General features: G+C 42.1%; 1 protein-coding gene across 3 annotated transcripts in view; it reads right to left on the bottom strand.

Annotated features, from left to right (window-relative positions):
• The window catches only part of CPNE4 (copine 4), a 492,605-nt gene that overhangs the window by 5,818 nt on the left and 462,291 nt on the right, over positions 1 to 24,496 (bottom strand). For all 3 annotated transcript variants that reach the window (XM_019436433.2, XM_019436425.2, XM_019436441.2), the window contains 5 exons: positions 20,829 to 20,962; positions 12,498 to 12,552; positions 9,532 to 9,583; positions 8,053 to 8,186; positions 1,760 to 1,996 (listed from right to left, as the gene is read on the bottom strand). In XM_019436433.2, coding sequence (XP_019291978.1) covers positions 1,760 to 1,996; positions 8,053 to 8,186; positions 9,532 to 9,583; positions 12,498 to 12,552; positions 20,829 to 20,962 — 612 coding nt within the window. The remainder of the gene's footprint in view (positions 1 to 1,759; positions 1,997 to 8,052; positions 8,187 to 9,531; positions 9,584 to 12,497; positions 12,553 to 20,828; positions 20,963 to 24,496) is intronic.

The following is a 24,496-nucleotide window of genomic DNA, read 5'->3' as shown; positions in this document are numbered from 1 at the left end:
AGTTGAGGCTGCTGGGCTCGTGATTTATCTGAATGTTTGCTTTAAAGTCCGTCCCCAAAAGGTGGTAAGCAGCAATTTGTGAAAAGCGTATGCCAAAGGCTCTGACGCTGGCACTGGGACTTGTTGACAATAAACCCATCCATCCTACTTTCATACTTGCCTTACCCAGTGTAGCTGGGGTCCCAGGGTGAGCCCAGTTTGGGATTCTGATGTTTCTGGATGTATCTGATAAATTGGCTAGGAGGGTGAAGGGTTTCATTTGAATGAGGGTTTTGGGCTTGAGGAGAAAGGCTTTTCCAGAAAATGTCAGAAGGGAAAGCTCAAGTTGGATGGCAGAGTGCCTGACCCTAAATAACTGACTTCAGGCCTCAGAACAGAGGGGCTGGAGGGGGAAGCCAAAGACATTTCCAGCAGGGGGATGGGAAGCGTAGGCATTGGTGGTCTGCCTTAATAGTCCAGGTGACAGAGGGCTCTCCGTAGCACGGAGAGGAGGGGGTTCTTGTCATTTCCAAGGGGACCGCTGGGTTTCCGGGCACTAAGATTCTGGAGATTCCCTTCTGCTGGGGCAGCTCAAGTTCAGTTGCCAGGCCTGGGAGCGGTATTGCTGGCACCACACGCAGAGCAGAAGGCAAGGCTCCGTGGCTAGCAGGGAGCGGGTGCTCCGCTCTTGAGCGGCCTCCACGAGCGGCATGGAACAAAAGAACACAGAGGACTGTCTGTGACAACACACGTGACGCCCAGATGCAGCTGGAGGAGGCTCTGAAGAGGCCTCCTCAGGGCCCCCTCAGGGCCACTACCAACACAGAGGGGACATTTGTGTGACTCAGAGAAGGTGTCACTCTGGGCAACAGCAGCCCTCCATGTGCAGGGTTTTGTGTACATTTTAAAGGCGTCTTTTCTTGAGTTAAAAATCATCCCAAATTAGGAAATGCTGAAAACCTGTTACAGAGCAATTTCTTAAGGCCGTGTCAGAGCATTGTCTAGTGGGCCTGCTTTGGGGTCGTCTGGGGACTATGACACTGCTTGACTTACTGTTTGTTACTGACAGGAGCCCAAGGCTGTAAAGCTAGATGTTAACTTGCAGAAAACTGACAAGATTTCTGCCCAGTCAAGAAAGTAATCTAAAGATGATAATTATTATTTTTTAACCCTTTTGGTTATTAAGCAGTTTTGAATCCGCCTAGCAAACCTATGCCAGTATTGCCCACCCCCCTGTGACCATAATCAACTATTTTATACCCTCCTTTGAATAGCTTTGTTATCTTTCTGGTTCCCTCATTAAAGAGTCAAATAAATCTTTCATGCTGTTTACTGTATATTTATAGAGGATTTAGGTCTCTGTCATTTCAAAACTATACTTTTCCAAGGCAAACACAGGCATCTCCGAGGGTCCGTGGCTTGACAAGGAGAACCCAGGCTGAATTTCAGCTTCTCTTTGCTACTTCGGCCTGGCACCATCGGGAAGGGAACAGCCTGCCCAAAGGTGCATGCAGCCCTGTGTGCACTAGAGAGCCGAAATTATACGGACGGGGGCAAATGCCAGTGAAACGCTGGCTACCGCAGTTAGCACGACTCCTCATCTCTTACTTAAGTCACACGTCTTTCTCCAAAGAGCCAAGCTCTGTGTATCCTGCATGTGAGATGGCCCGGCCCCACAGGGACAGCTAGCATTGCTTCACCCCAGACACTGGTGGCAAAATGTGGGAGTGGGCTTGCTTTGGTTCTGCTCTCCCACGGGAAGCCCCAGAGATATGCGTACGTGTTTGAAGTTCCTGAAGGGCACGAACTGGACGATGTCTCGAAGGACAGGCTCTCCCTTGGGTGACCTCAGAATGCCATCGTCACCATCCAGCATCTGCATGTCGCTGAAGTCAGCGTTGCCCACCCCGACGATGATGACCGACATGGGGAGGTGGGAGGCGTGGACGATGGCCTCCCGGGTGTCGGCCATGTCTGTGATGACGCCGTCGGTGAGGATCAGCAGGATGAAGTATTGCTGCAATTGATTGGAGGCCAGGTGACCACGGGGATGGAGAGGTGGGGGAGACAAGGACAATACCAGTTATGTACGCAGGAGGCTTCTGTGCATACTGACCACTGCGACAGTACTGACAGACTTTTATGGAGTCTGTCTTTTTATGGAGTCTTTTATTGAGTGTTACAGCCCCAACGACTTAAGGTTATGATGAATGGAACTTAAATGCAGGCATACGAATTGTGGGTTAATTCTAATAATCACCTTAGTGGCAGTTACAAAGCACAGGGTAGTGGACAGAGCAGCAGAGGGGAGTCAAGAGGGCCTGGCTTCAAAGACTCACTCTCTGAGTTCCTGGGAAAACTCCTTCCCTCTGCTGGGTCTAAGTCTCTTCATCTGTGAAGTGAGGAATGGGACTAGACCATTTATCCCATCCTCTTCAACTGTGGGATTTTTCAGAGTCTATGAATGATTTGCCCCATATGATAGCCACTAGCTCCATGTGACTACCGAGCCCTTGAAGTGTGACTAGAGTAACAGGGGAACTGGAATTTTAATTTTATTTCATTTAAATGAATTTAAATTTAACTTTCAAAATGAAGACTCGATTCAGTTATTGGAAACCTCTGAAGGACATCTGGAACCACTCAGGTATGTGAATCTAGCTTCTCAACGATTAACATATAAAATGTAAAGAAAGATCAAGTATTTGTGGTGATGATTTAGCATCCAAATTAAGATGATGTAAGTAAATACACATGGATTTTGAAGACTGAGTACAAAGAAAGAATGTAAAATATTTCATTAATAATTTTTTTATACGGAACATATATTAAGATGAGAATATTTTGGTTATATTGGGTTTCGATAAAATGAATTCCCTAGATTCCTTTAACTTTTAAAAATGTGGCCACTAGAGAAATTAAAATTGCATATACGACTCCCATTACATTTCCAGTGGACAGCACTCATCTAGAGCCTTGCTGGCGGAGGGTGAGGGCTGCAGTCTCTTTCCCCAGAGGCCATGCACCATGGTCTACTTCGAGTGTGCTTGTGGGTGCTCAGCTCCTGTGGCTTCCTGCCTGCAGACTGGCTGGCCCCTTTCCACCTGCATAGGCTGGCAGGTGGCTCATCTGAGATGGAGACTGCTGAAGAGGCTCTGTACGCATCAGCACAGGGAGGGTCAGGACGTGCTATGGGGTCTGGAGAAGGAACACTATCAGAGGTCATCACTGCTGTGAGTGGCATCATGATAGCCTCTGGTGTGAGATGAGAGAGAAGTAGGGCCCTGGCCTGCCACTCATGCCAATCTACTATAATTTTTGCAATGGGTCCAACATCTACAAGGAATAAATGTGGGATTATGAAGCCATTTCAAGTTGCCATATTTCAAAGAAGAAAGGCTGGATAGAATAGCCACATTCTGAAAACATTTGGTTTTGAGAATCCTACTTAAAAGGTTGCACACAGGCTGGTAGCATTAAAAGTTCCCACTTCTCTTTGTAAGTCTGAAAAAAACATTTTAGATGAAATAAGCTGTCAAAAGTGCAACTGGAGAGAATAGAAATTCACACTATGATGAAGACAGCCACATGTTCTACATGCTTTTCATATAGTTTAACGTAAAGACTATTTCTGTTCCATGTCCATTAATTAACTACCCATCCCTAGTTCTAGCTAACCGACCAATATGCAAGTTCATTTCAGTTGTACATTTTCATTCATAGCCATGCTCTTTGAGTCTTATATAGTTACAAAAAAAGGTAGCCTGGGAGTTTGGAGGAAGATTTCAGTAGGATGACCGCATAGTACAGCTAGAAAGGTGCAGAGAACGGGCAGAAGGAGGCAACTTGGTGGTGGGAGATATGGGGAAGAGGTATAGAATACACCAGAATCATAAATCACCCTTTCCAGGGTATGCGTTGGAAGGCCAGGCAGATGCCACACCTGGATGGAGATTGCTGCTGACTCATAAACAGATGAGCCCTAGCCTTCCTTTCTCCACTGTCCCCAACTGCCACCGATTTGATCTTTGTAGCCCCAAGGGATGGATCATCCCTACCTGCTCGATGCCTCCAGAAACAAAAACACCTGAGAGTCACACTACCACATCAAGAAACTTAGACTTGAAATGGTCTAGAGACAGGGTTGGGAAAATATTTTCTGTAAAGGGACAATAACCAATTATTTAGTAATCTCTATCCAACAACCTAACCTTGCTAGCGTAATATGAGAACAGCAATTTCAATACTTAATATGAATGGGCATGGTTGTGTTCTTTTTTTAAAATTGTTTTAATGTTTATTTATTTTTGAGAGACAGTGAGAGAGAGAGAGAGAGAGAGAGAGAGAGCAAGAGCGGAGGAGGGAAGATAGAGAGGGAGACACAGAATCTGAAGCAGGCTCCAGGTGCCGAGCTATCAGCACAGAGCCCGACGCAGGGCTCGAACTCACGAACCATGAGATCATGACCTGAGCTGAAGTTGGATGCTTAACCGACTGAGCCACCCAGGCGCCCCTGATAACATTTTACTGATGGAGTCTGAAGTTTTAAATGTCATATAATTTCCATGTGCCATGAAATTATCATTCTTCTTTTGATTTTTTCAACCATTTAAAAATGTAAAAGCCCTTCTTAGCTTGTAAGCCATTGAAAAACACACTGCAGAATGTAGTTTGTTGACTTTTCATCTAGAGCAGGGATTTTATTTTATTTTTTTAAAGATTTTAATCTTTAAGTAAGCTCTACACCAAACTGGGACTTGAACTCAAAACCCCAAGGCCAAGAGGTGCATGCTCTACCAACTGAGCCAACCAGGAGCCCATAGAGTAGGGATTCTTAACCTGGGCCTGTGGACTGTTGAAAGATTTCAGATAGTCTGCGAACTTGGGGAAAATTACATTTTTATTTTCACTAACCTCTAACTGAAATTTATCATTTTAGTTTTAACTGTACTTGCAACTTCATCACCAATAGAAATCACAGAATATTTTCCTGTTAAATTACAGTGACTGCAAATATCTTACTATATCATTTATATCAATACTACTTAGAAATTACAGAATTATTAGACTAGTTACTAGTTCTTATAATTTAATGTTAATAAAAGAAGCATTTTATTACTATATTTATCATGCTTCTTAGCTACATTTAAAAATGTTTTGCTGAATGCATTTCAATACATTTGGTTTATTTATAATATATATTTTAATTTGTGCATTTAAAAGCATTTCTGAGAAGCGGTCCACGGGCTTCACCAGCTGTTAATGGCGCTCCTGGAACAAAACAGGTCTAGAACCCCCGCTCTGAGAAGATTGTCAGGATTTTAGAATCTGATCCTTCCAGGTTCAATCTAGCTAAAAGTAACAGGCTGCACATTGCCGGATCGAAATCCTGATGGAAATTTCCAATAAAGAAAGCAGTAGCAGTTACTTCCCAAGTCAGGCCAGGAAAATGCTCACAGATGAAACATTACAGTCTTTGAATGAACTGGGGTCTTTAGATAGGAGGGGATTTTTTTTTATTCCTACAAGGGTTCCACAAAACCGAGAAGAAAATCTGACAGCCATAGATGCCCTGTACAACTTGCCCAAGAGGCTCAAGGTTAGGACCTTCAGCTATCAGTGATAACAAGGGGCCCTGGACCATACGCTGTTCAAAGAACAGGGAAAATCCCTGGGGAAAAACATCAGTGTTTCTGGCCTACAGGGTAAATTATCTGAGGTTGTGTGGATTAGATACTTCCTTCACTGATTCCTGACATGTCCTTTCAAAGCAGACACGCCTGTCCTTGGGGGAGTGAGTCATGGCCAAAAACTCACACTGGCTTTAATCAGGCCCGAATCCAGACCCATGTCAGCCCTATTCTCTTTTTATTCTTGTGGGTCCTGGTTTGCTAGAGGGCCTGGGATCATTCAGTTTTTAAACTGGGCTGTAGGGAGCTCTAGGGATATCTTGTCTGCTCTTGGGGATAAAGGAAGTAAAGGCGAACAGACAAGTTTGAACCTCATTCCTTAGCCCAGATTTAGCAAGAATGGTCTATTTTCTTAAAATCTATTTTATATGTTGGACTTCTGAGCAAGGTATCATTTGAAGAATTTGAGTTTGAAGTTCTGTGATTGAAAAAAAGTTAAAAAAAAATGAAATACTGATCCTGTTGAACCCTTATTTGTAAATCTTGTATCTGTGAGGATTCAGATTTTCTCCATGGCCTCTGTGGGTTTGGCAAGATGGAGGCACCATTGACTCTGAGAAGTACAATTTTCAGAAGAATGTTGCGGAGGAAAGTCTGACTGGTATAGGTGGATCGAGATATTGAGGTAGATTCTGCTTTTGCTTTAAAGGAGAGTAAAGTAAGGGAGAGTAGCTAAAGGGTAAAGTGGTGTCAAGGGAGAGATTGTAATTCAAATAGAGATTATAGCCTGTTTTATTTGCTAATGGAAATAAGTCTTCAGTAGGAAGGGGAAATAGATGATAAGGAGAGAAGGGGAACATAACTGCTGGACCAATGTCCTTGGATAACTGAGAGGGGATGTGCTCCAGGACACAAGACAAGAGGTTGACATCAGGTACCAGCATGGCCCTCCATCTATTCTAACATGAGGAAGGCTGAGAACCTGGGCACATAGGTTGCGTGAGTTCATGTCAGGAGATGAGGGAGTAGCATATAATCTTCTTCACGGAAATGCAGTATCTTGGACCCAGGATAAAACTAGAGAAAATTTCAGATATTGGCAATATTCTACTAAATTAAGAAAGCTAGAAAGAAAAGATATCGGTATCATTAAAAATGATATATAGAAAAGTTATTATGGTTATATTCAACTCTAAGATTTTAGGGGAGAAAAAACCAAACTCTTTTCAGCCTTATAGCCTTGGTTTACATTTCTCTTAAGAAAACCATGAACATGGGAATGCAAGCTGGTGCAGCCCCTCTGGAAAACAGTATGGAGTTTCCTCAAAAAACTAAAAATAGAACTACCCTACGACCCAGCAATTGCACTACTAGGCATTTATCCAAGGGATACAGGTGTGCTGTTTCGAAGGGACACATGCACCCCCATGTTTATAGCAGCACTATCAACAATAGCAAAAGTATGGAAAGAGCCCAAATGTCCATCGATGGATGAATGGATAAAGAAAATGTGGTATACACACACACACACACACACACACACACACACACGCACACACACACACACATACACACACACACACACAATGGAGTATTACTTGGCAATCAAAAAGAATGAAATCTTGCCATTTGCAACTACGTGGATGGAAGTGGACAGTATAATGCTAAGTGAAATTAGTCAGTCAGAGAAAGACAAAAATCATATGACTTCACTCATATGATGACTTTAAGAGACAAAACAGATGAACATAAGGGAAGGGAAACAAAAATAATATAAAAACAGGGAGGGGGACAAAACAGAAGAGACTCATAAATATGGAGAACAAACTGAAGGTTACTAGAGGGGTTGTGGGAGGGAGGATGGGCTAAATGGGTAAGGGGCACTAAGGAATGTACTCCTGAAATCATTGTTTCACTATGTGCTAACTAATTTGGATGTAAATTAAAAAAAAAAAAAAAAGAAAGAAAACCATGAACAGAATGTAAAATAAATCTTTGCCATGATGTTTTGTGTTGCTGCATCTGACCACCAGGGGACAGAATCATCCATTGTTTTACTTCTGTTTTGCTTTGCTTTCATCTGTAGTATGGGTCCATTGGAAAGCAAGCTTATTTTTGGATGATTTTTTTGCCCCAGGAATATGAGATGAGTATGACCTGCCGTGGACTATAATAGCTTCCGTTGTGGAGTGTCTCCTGGGTTCAGATAATGTGGCAGACATTTGAGATGTGTCATCTCTGAGCCTCACAATAACCCAGCAGAGTTGGGTATGATTATGTTCATTTTTCAGATGAGGAGACTGAAGGTGGGGGAGGGTGAAGGCACTTGTCCAAACTCATACAAGTAGAAATGTCTGTATTTATTGTCAGAGTGGGATGGGTGCCATGGCCAATATCCGGGTGAGTGAACACCGTTTAGCAGGAGGACCAGCCCTCTCCTTACCGATGCCTCCTTGGTGTTAGTCTCTTCTGATGCTGACTTGGCGACCTTCTGAATGATGGGGGCGATGTTGGTGGGACCATAGAGTTGGAGCTTGGGAAGGCAGCTCTGATAGGCTTCCACAACTCCTTGAATTCCTAAGGTGAAATTGGTAAAGATCAGTAGCACTTCAGTATCTCCTTAAATCTATGTGCAATCAAACACACGCAGAAATAAAACATTAAATTGCCCCAATAGTCCTTTTCAATGTCACATTTATGTCCTTAAGGTAAAAAGGAAAACACCACATCACTGGTGGTGTTGCCCACAATCCTGATGAAATCATTCTCTTTAAAGGCTCAAGTCAAAAGCAACCTTTTCCACAAACATTTCCCTAATATCCCACTTTACACAAAAGATTTCATTAGATCTTCACAGCACAATGAAATAGATGTTATACCCCTTTTATAGGTGATGAAAACTGAGGCTCGGGGAGGCTAAATGATCTGCCTCAGGTCACAAAGCAAGTGAGTCATAGTCTCAGGATTCAAGCCTAGGTCTTGCCTGGCTCTCTCTAAAGGCTGTGCTCTCAGCCACTAGGCAAGTCAGCTTTAATGTTTCTCTAGATTTCACACCACCTGCTGACTCTACTCTAGTCTATATCACCCTCGGCCACCCGTAGGAGTCACGTGTACATCGTGTCATCATCATTATTTAATGGAATATGTTGAGGGATTTCTAGCTGGAAATAATGGAACACTGACCAAATCCTTTGAGAAGGCTCTTTCTGGCACAAAACCATAAAGCTTCTTGTTTGAAGTCACTGAGGCCATATCCTTTGCCAACATGCTGAAAGTGTCAAATGATTTCCGTGTTTCCCCCTCTCTTTATTCCTTTATACAGGAGGAAGTTGTGAAAAATAAATCCCTAATGAAAACTTGGAAAGCAGAAAGAGGGGTAGCGTATCACTGCCCATTGGATAAATTTCTCCCCCATGTTTCTTTGGCAGAGAAATCCAGAAATTACTATCAATATTCTTGCTGTAAGCTTAAGGCCTCTTCTGCATTCTGTCTTTTAAAAATTTTTTTTAAATGTTTATTTGAGAGAGAGAGAGAGAGAGAATGAGAATGAGTGGGGGAGGGGCAGAAAGAGAGGGAGACACAGAATCCGATGTAGGCTCTGCACTGTTAGTGCAGAACCTGATGCGGGGCTTGAACTCATGGACCGTGAGATCATGACCTGTGCCAAAGTCAGATGCTTAACCAACTGAGCCACCCAAGCACCCCTGCATTCTGTCTTTTATGGCTATTTTTCTGCTCTGTTATTATGGCTCTCTGTTGCCTTTGGAGTAGTAAGTTTATTTGGATAGAGAAAGCCTAGCTGTCTGCTGTGGACAGATGACTGTGGATAACGGACACACTGTATCAGAGCAGAGAGACAAAAATAGGAAAGGTACACACGGAAGGGATGTGAGACCTTGGCTTTCTTTTATGTGTGATTTACCTGCACATTCTGGATTGTCTTCATTAAAGTTGATTGCGAAGTCGTGAGAGACCTAGACACCAATTAAAATTTAAAAAAGGAAGAAAGGAGAATTACAACTTTAATCCAGTAAGGAGGCACTGGGGCTTAGAGTTTGCAAACAAATGCCCATTACATTCATTATGTGTTAAGCAGCAGGAACCATTTTAAGCCTTTACACAATCAATCTGAGATGGAGGGTGAATTCTAAGCTCCCCGTGGAGTTGAGGTGACAGGAAGATTTTCTAGAATCAGATAAATGCTGGCAGGAGGGGAGAATAAGGCATATAAAAGGAATTGAAGAAAAGATTTCAGAAAAATGTAACTCCAAATAGCTTCCAGATAGAACTGGCCACAGGCTGGAGGCTTAGATTTGGCTGAACTCTATTTGGACCCTCAAAAACCCAAGCTGTCTGCTCAACATGGTGATGGTTATAAAGGCTCCAGCTAAGCTGTTGACATTTACGAATCATTCTAACATTATATGCAGAAATATAGGGCCAGAGGATTTTCAGATATATACAGGTAAAATGGACTCTATTCCTGGAAAAGTAATAAAGTAATATACTTTTTAAGCTTCCAGCACAAATTCCTCTACCTGGCAAGACCAGGTAGGACCATAAGGTCGAATAAAATATTATTTACTTTTTTTGTTTCTAAAACCTGATAAAACAAGAGGGATGTTTTGGCATCTGGACATTTTTATTGGATCATTTGGAATTATATAGAGACTTGCATTTCAAAGGCTATTTCCAAGCATTGACTCTATTAGGTGCTAGAAAATAGGTCACTGTGTGAAAAGACCCCTCTTTTCTTAGTGTTCACGCTAGCCCACATTTCCTTGCCCTGAGAACTTCCAGGAAGTCAGCTGACTTCTAACCATTTTACCTGCTTTACTTACCTTAAGTCTTTCTCAGGCCTCCAGAGCCTGCTTTGCCTGCCTAGCTGAAAGTTTTGGGGAATGAATGTCCCTGGCGAGTAGCCCTTAATCACTCACTGGATGACAGGATATGGTATATCAATACCCCAGCTCCCTTTATCTCTTGGGGTCTGTGTGCACTCTACGTTGTCTTCCTGGAGGCCCCAGAAGAATTCAGCTCTGGCTACCCCAGTGGTAACTGGCTTGTTAGCATACCCTATGTTGACTTCTCCCCATTTTCCCACCCTCTGTTGAGCTTTCCTCCACCTCTCAAATAAACAACTTGCATCCAAATCCTTGTCTCAAGATCTATTCCCAGGAAAGTGCAAACTAAGACACAGGCGCTTGTGGCTCAGTTTCAAGACAAACTCTGAGATTTTATCCTAAAGAAGTAAATTGTGATGACCTTGTAAACTCTCCGGGGGCACCCGGCTGATTGAGACCACCAGTGCCTATTAGAGCAGAGGGGAAATTAGGCACGGCAAAGGGGCATTTGCATGGCTTTGTGAGAGCACAGATGAGGATATGTGAGGGATGCCTGTTAAGACAGCATCCCCATCTGAAGGGGATTGCATCTCTTCAGCTCTGCTAATTCTTGCGTGTGAAATCTCTTAATCTCAGTGTTGTTAGTTCTTTTAGTTTTTCCAGAGAAGCCAGAAATCTGATATTTTACATGAAATGGCTTAATTCTTAAAAAACATTTTTTTTAAACGTTTATTTATTTTTGAGAGACAGAGAGAGAGCATGAGCGGGAAAGAAGTAGAGAGAGAGGGAGACACAGAATCTGAAACAGGCTCCAGGCTCTGAGCTGTCAGCACAGGGCCTGACGTGGGGCTCGAACTCACGAACTGTGACATCGTGACCTGAGCCGAAGTCAGACACTTAACCGACTGAGTCACCTAGGCACCCCTGAAATTGCTTAATTCTTAAAAAAAAATTTGTGTCAAATATAATACATTTGTGGCCTGAATAATGTCTACAGGCCACCAGTCAGCAACTCCCAGTCTATGTTCTTCCTCTCCATGTGCTCCATTTCCAACAAAAGCTTCTAGAAATCTGTAGCCATGCCCAGCAGGGAAGACAGTATGGGGTATAAGGCAAACAAGAAAGAGGACAGGTCAGGAAGACATGCCACTCCATCCAGTGCTCACTTCAGCAGTATCGGGGAGATGGATTCCCTTTTTACAAAAAGGACACAGAAGGGGAAGGCCCTTGGTCTGACAGCTCTGGTGTGGGAGCAAACGTCAGCATTTTCCTCCTGCCCTGAGACTCAATCGGTAAAAGAGAAACTGATGACTGAGCAGTATTGCTTCCACTTGGCTTGCAGCTCAGAGGAATTGATGAGTTTGGAGCAGGAGCCTTGCTGTCTCTCCAAGGCCCCTTCCTCCTGTGGGAGCAGAGTTCTCTCTGGAGAGCGTCCCATGGGGGCATCTGGTATACCACCGCACAATGCCTCAGCTCCACTGCAGTGCAAATCTCTCTGCACAACCTTTGTCTTCTTTGTTCATGAGAAATCAGTATCAAATAGGACTCCAGTGTTTACACGGGAAGCTTTCAGCTCCCCAATACTCTAAGCCAGAGTGCTTCTCCTTCAGGACTTCTCTGTATCTCTCTGCCACACAAGCCTGGTGCTCAGAGACTTGGCCTAAGGGACTCTGCAGAAGTCCTCGTCATGGACTTTCACAGTTGGCACTGTGATCGATAGGATCTTTCTATAGAGGACACCTGCGTAGATAGGTTCCGAGACAGTGGAGATCAACTTCCTGAGCGTCTTCTCAGTTTCTGACCATACCTACAGGAAGCTCAACAATGGGACTCTTCCTGTGCCCCTCTGGGAAGACTCATCCAGAATACCAGGAGATTGTTTCATCGAAAGATAGGCTCCAAGGGGCTAATTTCACTAGTTCTGAAGACCATTTCTGAGTTTTGGGGCTCTACTTACATATTTTTATCAAGGGCCAAAAGAGTGAATTCCTATGAGGGAAACCGAAGTTATTCTTTTTACACCAGAGGATCTATACTCACTCACCGTGTACTCTGGGGGTATCCTGGCACCGAACCCAAAGGCCGGGAACATTTTGTCACTGGAAAAAAAAATAAGTTGCTTCATTTGTTCACCCAATGAGGAAGAAAAACATGAACCTGTGTTACCTTGCTGGGACATTTTACTCTGCCAAATGCTGACTCATGCTCTTGATTATCTGTGGTAACAGGGGATAGTGGCAGCGTGGATAATTAAAATCAAGAAGGAATCCCAAAGTTCATTACAGTCATTAGTCTGCAATTTCTTCCCATAACTTTTTGCTAGATTTGATACTGACGAATAATGGTCCAGGATTTCCTCACCTCCCCAAGCCTACTTTTCTGTCTTTGAAAAGTGATCATGAATTAGGTAACTCCAATTGTTGACTGTGTTAGGGTTTTTCATATATATAATCTTATAAAATCTTTCTAGGGAGAGATCATTATTCTCATTTTACAGGTGGGGAAATGTCTTGGGAGGTAAAGTGACTTGTTCAAGATCAGGCTGCTGGTTAGAGCCAGGGTTCAAATCCAGACAAGTCTAAGCCAAAAGGGGATATTTAAAAGTAACAGGAAGCTTAGAAGGCTCTAATTGACAGAGCTTGGTTCCATCTACAGGACTCATTTTGCCCATTATTTTATTTCATACAAACGAGGATAAATTATTTACATGTCTTTTCATGTCTTCTGAATGCAGAGGGATGCTGTTTTTTGGTATTAATACCTTTACATCTGCCACTGCCTCTCTGTCCCAAAATGCCCCTTGCCCCTCTCTTCAGCATAATACTTGCCACAGAATGTGTGCTCCATAAATATTTAATGAAAAGATAGCCCATGAATTGAATCATGGCTTGGTTTCTCTTAGGCATATTGAAATTTCTCTCTTTAATTTATTCATTCACATATGTTATACCTTACCTCGTACTTTACTGTACTAGAGGTGAAATGATGGGGAGAAGAATTAACCTTAACTGGCACATCCAATCTGCCGGGTATGATGCTAGGCAATGTACATGTTTAATTCTTATACTACCCTTGAATTTCCACCTACTTATTATTCCTATTTACAGATGAATAAACCGAGTCTCAGAAAGGCTAAGAAAGTGGCCTAAGGTGTTTACCAGGGAGGATCGTGTGATTCTAAAGCCCGTGCCTTTTCTGTTGTCTCATTATACTTTAATGATTATATATAGCATTAAATGTGATTTCCTTCTGGCACTTCCTTCTGGCACTAACTGATCCCCTGACCAGACAACAGGTAAGACTCTCTTTAGGCAAATTTTGTGGGGTTCTGGAGTATTGCTCTCAGCAGAGGAATGTTCTTCTCATGCCATCTACCTTTTACTTTTCCATTAAATATACCACCGAGATTTGTTCTTGGAACAATTCCTACATTTCTCAGTTCTTTGCAGAGTTAGTCAAGGAGAAAAGGAAACTCATTAGGGCTCCCTGTCCCTGAATGGCTCTGTCAATAAGAGGGGACCCCCCCCCACAAGGCTGACAGAGAAGTCAAAGTACCAAAGCCAGATCTTCACCCACCACCAACTGACAGATTTAGAGGTCATTAGTAGCCAATGATGGCTTTGATAAAACTTCACCAAAATGAGCCAATTTGAGCAAGGTTGGGTAGGAGACATGAGGAAGCCAGCATTCTTTGAAATTAGTCAAATTCTCCAGAAAATCACCAGCTCTCCCTTTTCCTCACTGTTGTGTAGATATGGGCTTTGTGGGGCACTGCATCTAGCAGGTAGCAGAAAAGGTATTAATACTGATAAATAGAAAAACACAACAGCTTATAAAGGATTAGCCACAGCTCTGAGAACAAAATACTTCTGGTCCTTGGAAATACTGAAATACTTTGCCACAGTAATTCCACCCCCCCACCCCCCCCTTAACCAAGACAAGGGCAGGCAGCTGTGAGAGGGAATCTATGAGGGAGATTTCAGAGGCCCTTTCAGGGTAACTAGGTATGGAAGAAAACTTTCTGGGTTGGAGAAGGGGTCCTGGTTCTTCCAACCCAGAGATAGCTCCGAAAAGTCAAAACAGAAACCTAGAAGGTTCCATACCTTTTATTTTTTTCTTTGAGGAGTTCGGGAAGGGTGAGATCTAATATTCCATCCATTTCTAATCACCAAACCAATGTTCCAGCCTTAAGGATATTCTTTTTATACCTTCCAAGCCACCCTGGGGATTTGAGGTTTGCTGAGCATGATGCACTGTTATGTAATTGAGTTTTAAGAGCAGGGAGGCAGGGAAAATGCCTCACTTACAAGAGGAATAATTAATAACCCAGGAGGGCATCAATTCTCTGAAGTTAGCCACCACGAAGTCTCTAACTAACAAACATACCAAAGAAAAACTTTCAAGCACAAGCACAATAGATTTACACTTCCATTCTTCCTGATTAAAAAATAAAACTAGTCAGAGAGGAGTCTTATGCAAGAGGCAAGAGAAGGCAGGTTGAGCACACAAGCAAGCATCCATATGCCAGCACTTCAAAGAACTTGAGACTGGAGTAAAGGGCACTCAGCACTGAGTAAAGGGGCCACTCTGCAACTACTAGGAACATGATTGGTGGAATCTGTGAACTTGGAAAACTCACGAGCATGTTACCACATTGCTAATGGCAAGATTTCTTACTACCGGAATAGAACAGCATAAAATACAATAAAAGAGCCCATGGTCTTCAGTGGTAATGAGCATGGAGTCCTGAACTTCTTAGGGAATGACTGATGGTTAAAGGATCTCCAGATGGAAGATTTATTTTCAAACACCATTTTAACCCTCCAGTTAGGGAAGACTTTGAGACAAAGCAAGAGAGTAATAAAAATAAAGACAAATGACCTCATCCATAAGGAAACAGAGACTGACTCAAGGCAAACTGGCATTTCAGAACACCTAGACAATTAAGACAGTGGTCTTAACACTGGGGTACATGGAAATGCAATGCCCTTCTGGGGATAGTAGGGCATGATTTTATTTATTTATTTTTTAAGGAAATCAGTATTCAGTTCCTCTGCTCCTATGTAGTCTCTGCTGAAATTGATCTTCTGGGAACAGGTGTAATAGAAAGACCTGCTCTCCATTCACACCTTCCCTTTCACAATTATCCTTCTCCTTACCCATTATGAATCTTAACCACAATGGTGCATTGTTCCTTAGTGTAAAAACTCTGCAGGAGAAAATAAGGGAATGAGGAAACAAATCCTTTTGCAAGTCGGGCAGTTGCCAATTTTTGCTTTAAAAAGTTGTAGGAAGTGCTTATATCAGCTGGTAGATCATTAAAAATACATTGTGGTGATAAACCATTATGTGATTTTTTTCATGTATAACTTAGAGTTGAAAGAAATGAGTAAAACTGCTAGTCAAACTCTTTCCATTACCATGTACTTATTTATAAGAACAGGTTTTCTTAGTATTTATATTGGTAAAAAAAATTGGAATAGGACTGAAAGTAGACTCTTCCGTTTTACTAATGGATAGCATTCATCTACAAATTGTAAACTAATTAGGGAAAACCCCTCACTATTTGTTTCATTAAAAGTTTTCATTTTTTATGGGCAATAATTAAATACTGAAATTTCCAATACATTTGTTCTTTTGGTCAATTATGCACTAATAATGATTGTAATAAAAACTCAAACAGAAGATTTTAAAAAATATTTTAAACCTTTTCAACACAGAACATTTTAGAAACTAGATATTTTAAAATTTATATTTGTATTTTTATTATAGAAATGTATGATACAGTGACCAATAAAAGAATTTTGAACCCAAATTTTAATGATACATTAGGATGAAATTCTATGGGGGAGGGGAGTGAAAATACAAGTTCATGAAAAAAATAAATAATTAAAATTCTCAACTCCAACTAAAGAGCTTGTTCATGCATTTTTAAAATGGATGATGGATCATATAGCTATGGCATTTACATTCTACTGGATGCATTCACAAGAGTTATGTAAGAGTTTTATTTTTAAATGTTCATATTTACAATACACTAGAATTTCCATTCTTTGCCATTATTTAAACTCATAATGGAAAACATTAGATGTCAATGTAAATGTAAAAATGTGTGAGGTTACACATTTTTATAAAATCATTTTTAGGGGTACATGCTCAAAACCAAAAATTAAAGTCATTGGTCCAAAATGTCCTTCAGATCTGACACCATAATCCTTTTTCCTTTTGTGTTCAGTTTATTTTTAAACCTAATTAAGAGTGTCAAAGATAATAGCCTCTATCGTTTGCTGAGTATAACAGGCCGAACATGTGCTAGCTAGCCACTGTACATCTAACCCTTACAACTGCTCCTCAAGGAAAGTTAGAGAAAACTTCCACTTGAAATCAATGACACCAAGGCACATGGAACGCAAACCTCAGAACAGAGGTAGCTGAGCTGGGGTCTGAACCCAGGGTCTATTTGTCGCTGGGACCCCATGCTCTTTCTACCACTCCTGTTGACTCTGCCCTTTGTAGGAGGCTGGTTGGGTCTAACGATTCAGAATAATAAAGATAAGTCCATCCGTGTTCTAATAACAACTGAATTTCCCAGAACTTACCATCCTCAGAAGGCCTTCCTTGACTACCTCTTCTCCCACAAAGGAGAAAGTCAATCCTTCTCTTTTTATGCAGTCCTCGTCTACAGTCAGCTGCCCTGACCAAGCTGGGCTGCGATTTATTTACAAGCCCTTTTCTACCTGAGACTGTGAACCAGCTGGGGGGAAATTATGCTTTGTTAATTTATCTCTGTCCTTACAACACCATGTGAGGTACCTGGCAGCCAATAGGTGCTGCTTGGTCCTTAGCCATTCCATCTGACCCATTCTCTCCCAATTTAACGCTGGGTCTCAACTTGGGACGCCCACTAGAATTAAAAATCCCAATTCCCCAGGATGTACACCAGACTAATAAACCTCTGGAGCGGGGCCCAGGTATCAGCATATTTTAAGACTGCCCAAATGATTCCAATGTGCAGCCAAGGCTGAAAACCACTGACTGGTGTTGGTAGAGTAGAAAAGGTAGAACTGTGACATGAACCTGTCTTTGGATTCTAAACCCAGTACCTGTCAGATTGGGTATCAGTTCTAACTTTGCCTCCTAGCACACCATGGAGGAAGACTCCTGCCTCAGGTGCTGAAACCTCCACCTTATGCTGGGGTGGTCGCATCCATAAAATGGCAGTCTGTGCTTCCAAGCACTGTATTCAGTATCTATACTCTGTCGATAGCAGACAGACCAGCCTTTTATTTATTGGAGGGCATTCCAGGTGGTCAGAGATCCATATCTCTGCTGGGCCCACAGAATGGATGTCACTTGGTCTTGAGCAGCCTGACCAGGATGTTCATAGGAGCTGGACAAGTGCTACAACCAACAGGGAATATATGAGCTTGTGTGTGTGTGTGTGTGTGTGTGTGTGTGTGTGTGTGTACACATACATGTGTGCATGCTTGGCGACTCAAAGGGGAGGGAATGGGCAGTGTTCTCTCTTTCAGAGGCATAGAGACAGAGTGAGCTGGCAGGACTGTCTTCTGGCCTTAGGACCAGAAATTTGTGGAGAAGCTTCCCCTTCAAGGCACCCTGAGAAGGGCTTTATGCGTCTCCCAAGCTGTTCTACTTCATTGATCACCTCGTAATGACCCCTTAGCAATGACTGTACAAGGCAGAAAGAAAACCCTTGGCTGTCAGAGGCTGGGAGCAATTTCTAAGGCTCATGGGGATTAAAAACCTCTCCGTCTCTGCAGGAGGGGGAACGACGCCTTCTGTCAGTTTTTATTCAAGTGTTTCTTTTGAACATCAACCTCAGTGACTTTGATGTGAGAATAAATTAATTCCAAAGCCCCAACAACTTGAAATTTCCTGACTCTGCCTGTCTATTGTCTATCCACCCACGCAAAGGAGAAACTGCAGAACCTTGTCAGTTTTCAAGTGAGCAGCTTGCATTACACATTCTTCCAGGGAGTCTCTCAAAAGAACGCCTGGGCTTTTCAGTTCTTTTCTTCCTTAGGCATTTGCCCCTTTTAATGCTGAGCTTCCTTCTTTATATGTATACATATATGTATATATGTACATATATACGTATACATATACGTATACATGTATAGTTCCACCGAACTGCGGAAACCTGATTTTCCTGGTCAGATGGGCTGATAACTTCACTATTTTCCTTTTAAAATTTTAAAAAGAATCATTTACAGTAATTCTTTATGTAACCCCTAAGGTATAATACCTTACTTTTATGTTGAATCTGTATTTTTGAGTGAATACTAAATGCTCTCCAGGCTTTGCCTGGCTTTTATATTATAAGAGGATAATAGCTCTAAAAGATGTATGGGTCACTTGGATTGTATCTGCATCCTGCATGTGAAGTAACCAGGAAACAGGAAGTTCAGCAGTTTGTTCCAGATCATCCTGTAAATCTGCTGCAGGACCGTAGCCAACGCTCTGGGCATTGGCATCTTAGTTTCTGGTCAAACCACCAATTTTCTCTTTGGAATTCGTTATTATACTGCCTTCTCCCCTAGAGTCTGAGTCAATTTTATTATTAAGCAGCATGTATTTATAGTATTGTATCGAATGCTTTACCTACTTTATCTCTTTTATGAGCATTTCATGATTTAAAATTATTAAGAATCCTGAAGATACATCCTCTCCCTTCTTTCTTGCCTCTTATGTATATACTAAATCATGCACTAAATCATTCATGTGCATGTTAGGAAAAAATGACTGTTTTGGTATCTTGGGTATGTCTGGAGAAGTTTCTGGCAGTGGGGAGGCAATTTGTTAATTATTTCTCTCCTTGGTAGAACTCTCCATATGATATATACCCTCTCTAGGAATACTCCCTGTATTTGAGCCAAAAGAAATCAGAGCTGAAATTCAAGTTGTCTTCACAGTCGATACCTCGGTTAAGTATAAGAAGTATCACTTTAACAAAGTAATTTAAAATGCTATTGCCCTCTGTTCTAACTGTATAAGAGGGCAAGTGTCAGCAAAGGCCTGAGTGTTTAAGGCTGTGTGATTTTACTGGATCTGTTTATTCATTCCCCAACTGCCCTCACACCCAGTTGAGTTATTGAAAATAACCAAGCCGAATGCAGAGATTCACCAGCAGGAGGACACAGATGAGATTTTTCCTATCCCTCTCCTGTTGGTTTCTCTGCACATTCTGGTCACTAGATTGTCTCATCCCCTGTGGTGCCTGGGGCAAGGGGTTTTTAATATACCTACCACTGGTTATGACACTAGAAAGAACAGAAATCATGCTGTCCCATAAAATTTCTCTGAAACTAGAGGACAGAGTCACTTTATTTTCCTGATTTAAAGGCTCACTTGGTTGCTTCTTATTACTAACTAGCCTTGTTTTACAAACACACTAATGACTCAACTGAGATGTATCCATATTTATATTTATATTCGTTCTACCTCAAAGAACCTTCTTGAACATGTGAACAACTTCACCTCAACCTGGAAATACTGGAAAGGCAAAATAAATTCAGTTTAATGTAATTTATGTAAATCACAATTCTCTTGGTGGGAAAGGTCAATATTTACCATCAAGGAAAAATAACTGTAGTACCAATCTGATCTCAAAATCATGTTATCTATATACACACAAGCAAACACACACATACACACACACTTCTGTGGATGGGCACACACATGTGCACGTGGGCAGACACACACCCTCTACTAATGTTACCAATAGCTCTGAAGTCAGTGAAACACAGTGATTAGGAGCTTAAACAGTAGGAGGAAATAGATCTCAGTTCAAATCCTGCCTCAGGCTGAGTGACAGTGCACAGCTTAACCTCCCTGCCCAGCTTTATTTCCTCTTCTGTTAAACAATACCTACAACATAAGGTATAATGTGAGGGTTAGATTCAAAAATGTCCAATAAACCAGTGCTTCTCAAACTCCAAAGTGCACACAAATCATCTGGGAATCTTGTTAACATGCAGATTCTGATTCAATAGGTCTGGAGTGGGGCTCGGGATTCTAAGTTCCCAGGTGGTGCTATGCTGCTTAGTCCATGGCCCAAACTTTGAGTAGCAAGACCCATTCCGAAACTTAACAAGATAGAAAGTAGTTTTGCAAGCCACATAAGAAAGCTGAGAAAGGAGATTTTGGTTTTGGTGACCCAGGTGAGCATGGCATGAACTCAGCTTCTCTAGGTGTAGAGAGGATAAAATTTGGGGTCAAGGTTCTATTCTGTGGCTTCATGAGCCCAGTATGGGTAACTGCTGACTGCACGTCTGTTTTCCTGCCAAGGATCATCCAGGGACCATCAGAACCCACAGGGAGATGATAAGACCTGGGACGACCGGGGGTCTTGTACCTGTCATAGTCTTGGCAAATCTCGCCCACAGCCACCAAGGCTTTCAGGTACTCGTTGGGTTGGTAAGGGTGGATGTAGTGCAGGGAACAGCTGTTCCTGGGGTCCCCATTTGAGGCAGTGAAATCTATAGCTACCTGGAAGAGAAAATAGGAGAATGGGTAGGTTTAAAGTGAATGCATCTGGTAGGAATTGTGATCAGCCACACAAAAGACATGGCCAGGGATGGGAAAAGCAGCACATCACGTACCCTGCCAAGAAGGAAAGTGAGAGAAGTTATTAATCTGGCTGAGGCCATTTCTGTAGTCTTCCATTTTCCTCTCCTCCAATCCCAAAACAGAACTTGAGATTGACACGGGGGTCAGAAAGCCCAGCCACTGCTGATCCACGTTGCCAGGCAGCAAGAGGAAGGATGAATATCTGCCCCTCAGTTCATAATTCACTAAGAAAAGAGTCCTGTGCTCTTCAGGCAGGACAATTCTGTTCGTGAGGCAGAGGTAAAATCCCTTAAAACTACATTCTGTGTTAAAGATGTGGTCTATAGAAGAACGCCATTGTCATACTCTCATGTGCAGCCAGTTGCAGAGAGACGTGTTGAAGTGGTTATAATGAATTTTCTGCAAGAAGCAGCTTTGAGTGAGGCATTCAGCGAGAAGTCCTGCCTATACCAGAGAAGAAGCTGAATGCTATGGCATAGTCGGTGGGAAGCAGAAAAGGGAATCCTCTGCCTTGTCACCAAGGAGATATTATCTTTGAACTTCTGAGATTTTTTCTGACCCCTGGCATCATTATCTAAATAAAAGTTGACCCACTTAACACTCTTAACATCAACAAACAACAAAAGGCTCAAGCCTGGAGAGTGCTAAACTGAGAAGAAACATTTCTTTTGGTTTCTAGCATCATTACCATTTAAATAAAAGTTAGCCCAGCAAACACCTCTCAAAAAAACCAAACCAACCAACCAACCAACCAACCAACCAACCAACCAACCAACAAACAAAAAAACTTTAGCTTGGTGGGGGGTAGAGAGAAAGGATGGGGGAATTAAAACAAAAGGAGTTGTAGTAAAAGAGATGTTCCTGTTGTGTCTTCCCTTTCTCTTCAGGGCTCAGCTGAATCCACTTACTAATGACAGAGAGGCTTTATTTTCTCTTATAATCTTGCAGATGGGAAATGCTACATGCATATTATTTGACAACATTCCATTATGACAAATAATTGGAATATCCCATTGGGTTTATTTAGGGTGGATGTTATTTCTGGAAGGACAGAGAAAAGGTGCTTTGTGTTCTGTTTCTGCTTCTGAGAGATCAGCCTATAAGAGTAAGGTTGATAGGGGAAAATGTCAGCCACACCTTATACTGCAATGCTGCAATCCAATCCACATGACTAGAAGAAGGAAAGCAATAGGCTACCAGGAGTTCACTTACACTCCCCCCCCTTTTTTTTCATGAAGTTATTTCTTATCATCACTGATTTTGTTTCCCCTTTTCTTCTTCACCTCTCCCAGGATTATGTTGAAAAGAAATTTAAGCAGGATGCAAATTCTATTTTTGGAATAACCAGATGTTTTCAACAAGGGAGTACCAGCTGATAAGATGCTAATACTAATAATGTTTCAAAAGGAAAGGTCACGTGGAGAAAAACTGCAAGGTGCTTTCCTACCCCTGAGATGCTCTTACTTTAGATAACAAAGGGGAGAGGACTAGCCCTTGTTAAAACCCTACTTTGTGTCAGACACTGCGTTATCTGCTTTCCAGGTATTATGTTATTTTATTTTCATCAAAGAACTCTGGAAGGCAGAGATTGTTATTCCTTTTCATTGATGAAGACCCTGAGGCCCACAGGTGATGAAATTTCCTGGTGATGGAACTGGGTTCAAACCCCAGTCTATACGGCTCCAAAGGCTTTTCCTCCATTATGCCACTATATACCCCAAAGGAAACACAAGGCTGTGGCTAACATGCCAAGTTGTCACATGGGTATGTTTATGACTATAAAGAATGGAGAGGATTTAGCCTGGAAGTAGGGACACTAGCTACAAGGCAGCTAGAGTAATTTAGGAGAGAATGGCCTTGAATGAACAGCTGTTTATAATCAAAACAGCTGTAAAATGTAGAAATAGGGCAATTAATGTGTGTGTGTGTGTGTGTGTGTGTGTGTGTGTGTGTGTGTGTGTGTGTGTTATGATGTTCTTCATCAAGGATCACCACAATACTTTACCTATGCCTCTTGAGGCTGCAGTTGAAAATTGTCCTGTGTGTTGATTACGTGACTGAGAGTTCAGGGTATTTCATAATGAGAAAAACATGCTGGTGTCTTGATATAAAACCAGAGAGTAAAATCAGGTCATATAAACACCAGAGGGAGAAAACATCCATAAAGAAAAATGACAGCTCAAGAAACTCAAATGTCCCTCTTATCGTCCCCAGGCATGGGCAAGATCCTCCAAGTATGCAGGCACCAAGTGGCAGCATGCAAGCCCAGATCTAACACCCGAATGGGTATGTTGTGTTATGGGAAGAAGTGTGTATAATGTCTGGGTGAACATACACAGATTTTGGCAACAATACACTTTAAAATAAAGCCACACATCATAGGGTTGGGACCAAGGGAAGGTAAGACTGGTGACGAGGGTGTCAATTCAAGAAGGACTTCATTCCCAGCTGACCCTACATTTGCACAATCTTGAGAGTGATTGCCTCTTCTTAAATTTTGCATTGTAGGCCCTCTCTACTCTCCTGCTTCTTCATTCTGGCCCTATTTTGTCATTTCATTTCTATCAACTCTTCATCCCCAGGCTTGGAATAATTCTGTTATGCCTAACAAACTAGTGTGGGGCAGAGGTGATGGTGAGAAGGGGATTGTGACCAGAGATATTAAGGATAGAAAATGAACAGGATTTGGTGACCGACTGATGCCAGTTAGAGAAAGGGAGTAGCCACATTTCTTTGGAAATGGAAACGACATCTAGAGGAAAATGGAACCACCTAAAGATCACTGTTAGAAGGTTGGTGTTGGGCTGCCTGCTCTTGGTGGTGCTGTTTAGACATACAAACAAGCCTGATGGAAATTTTAATTTTTTTTTTTTCTGTAGGCAGACCTTTGCAGGAGGTGGGGGCAGGGCTCCACTTTTCCCATGGGGATGGCCCCAGTATCTGTGACAACCACAGAGGCCATTCTAGCTCTGGAGACTCTGATAGAGCTTTGGGAAAAGGTATGAACTTAAAAATTACCTGGTGAAAAAGGAAATAAATCAATGATCCTTACCACCCACCCCTTTCTATAGTTCCCATTCTTCATAACAAAAATATTTTATCATTGACGAGAAAGCAATGGACAGTCTTAAGTACACAGCAGCTGAAAGATTTGTTTCCCTGGCAAGTGATGGTTTCTAAAGTCACCCTGATGAAGCTGGAGATAAAATATCTTCAGGAGGTGGCCTTCTACCAAGAATTCTCTGTGCTCTTTAAGTTAGCATTAGTGGAAGGAGAACAGAGTGAAAGGTTAGATTTATTTTAAAAAGCAACAGGGAGGCAGTGAAAGACGGGATTAAGTTGAGAAATAAAAGCAAGGAAATGACTGAAAAATGCCAGTTTGTGGAGGTGGCTGCTGACGCCTGCTTCCTGAATGCTGGTGAGCTTGCAGAGCGGCTACGTTTTCATTTTCTG

Source organism: Panthera pardus, unplaced genomic scaffold (assembly GCF_024362965.1).
Source record: "Panthera pardus isolate Hobbes unplaced genomic scaffold, ASM2436296v1 HiC_scaffold_16, whole genome shotgun sequence".
NCBI lineage: Eukaryota > Metazoa > Chordata > Mammalia > Carnivora > Felidae > Panthera > Panthera pardus.
This window is presented reverse-complemented; position numbering and strand designations above follow the sequence as displayed.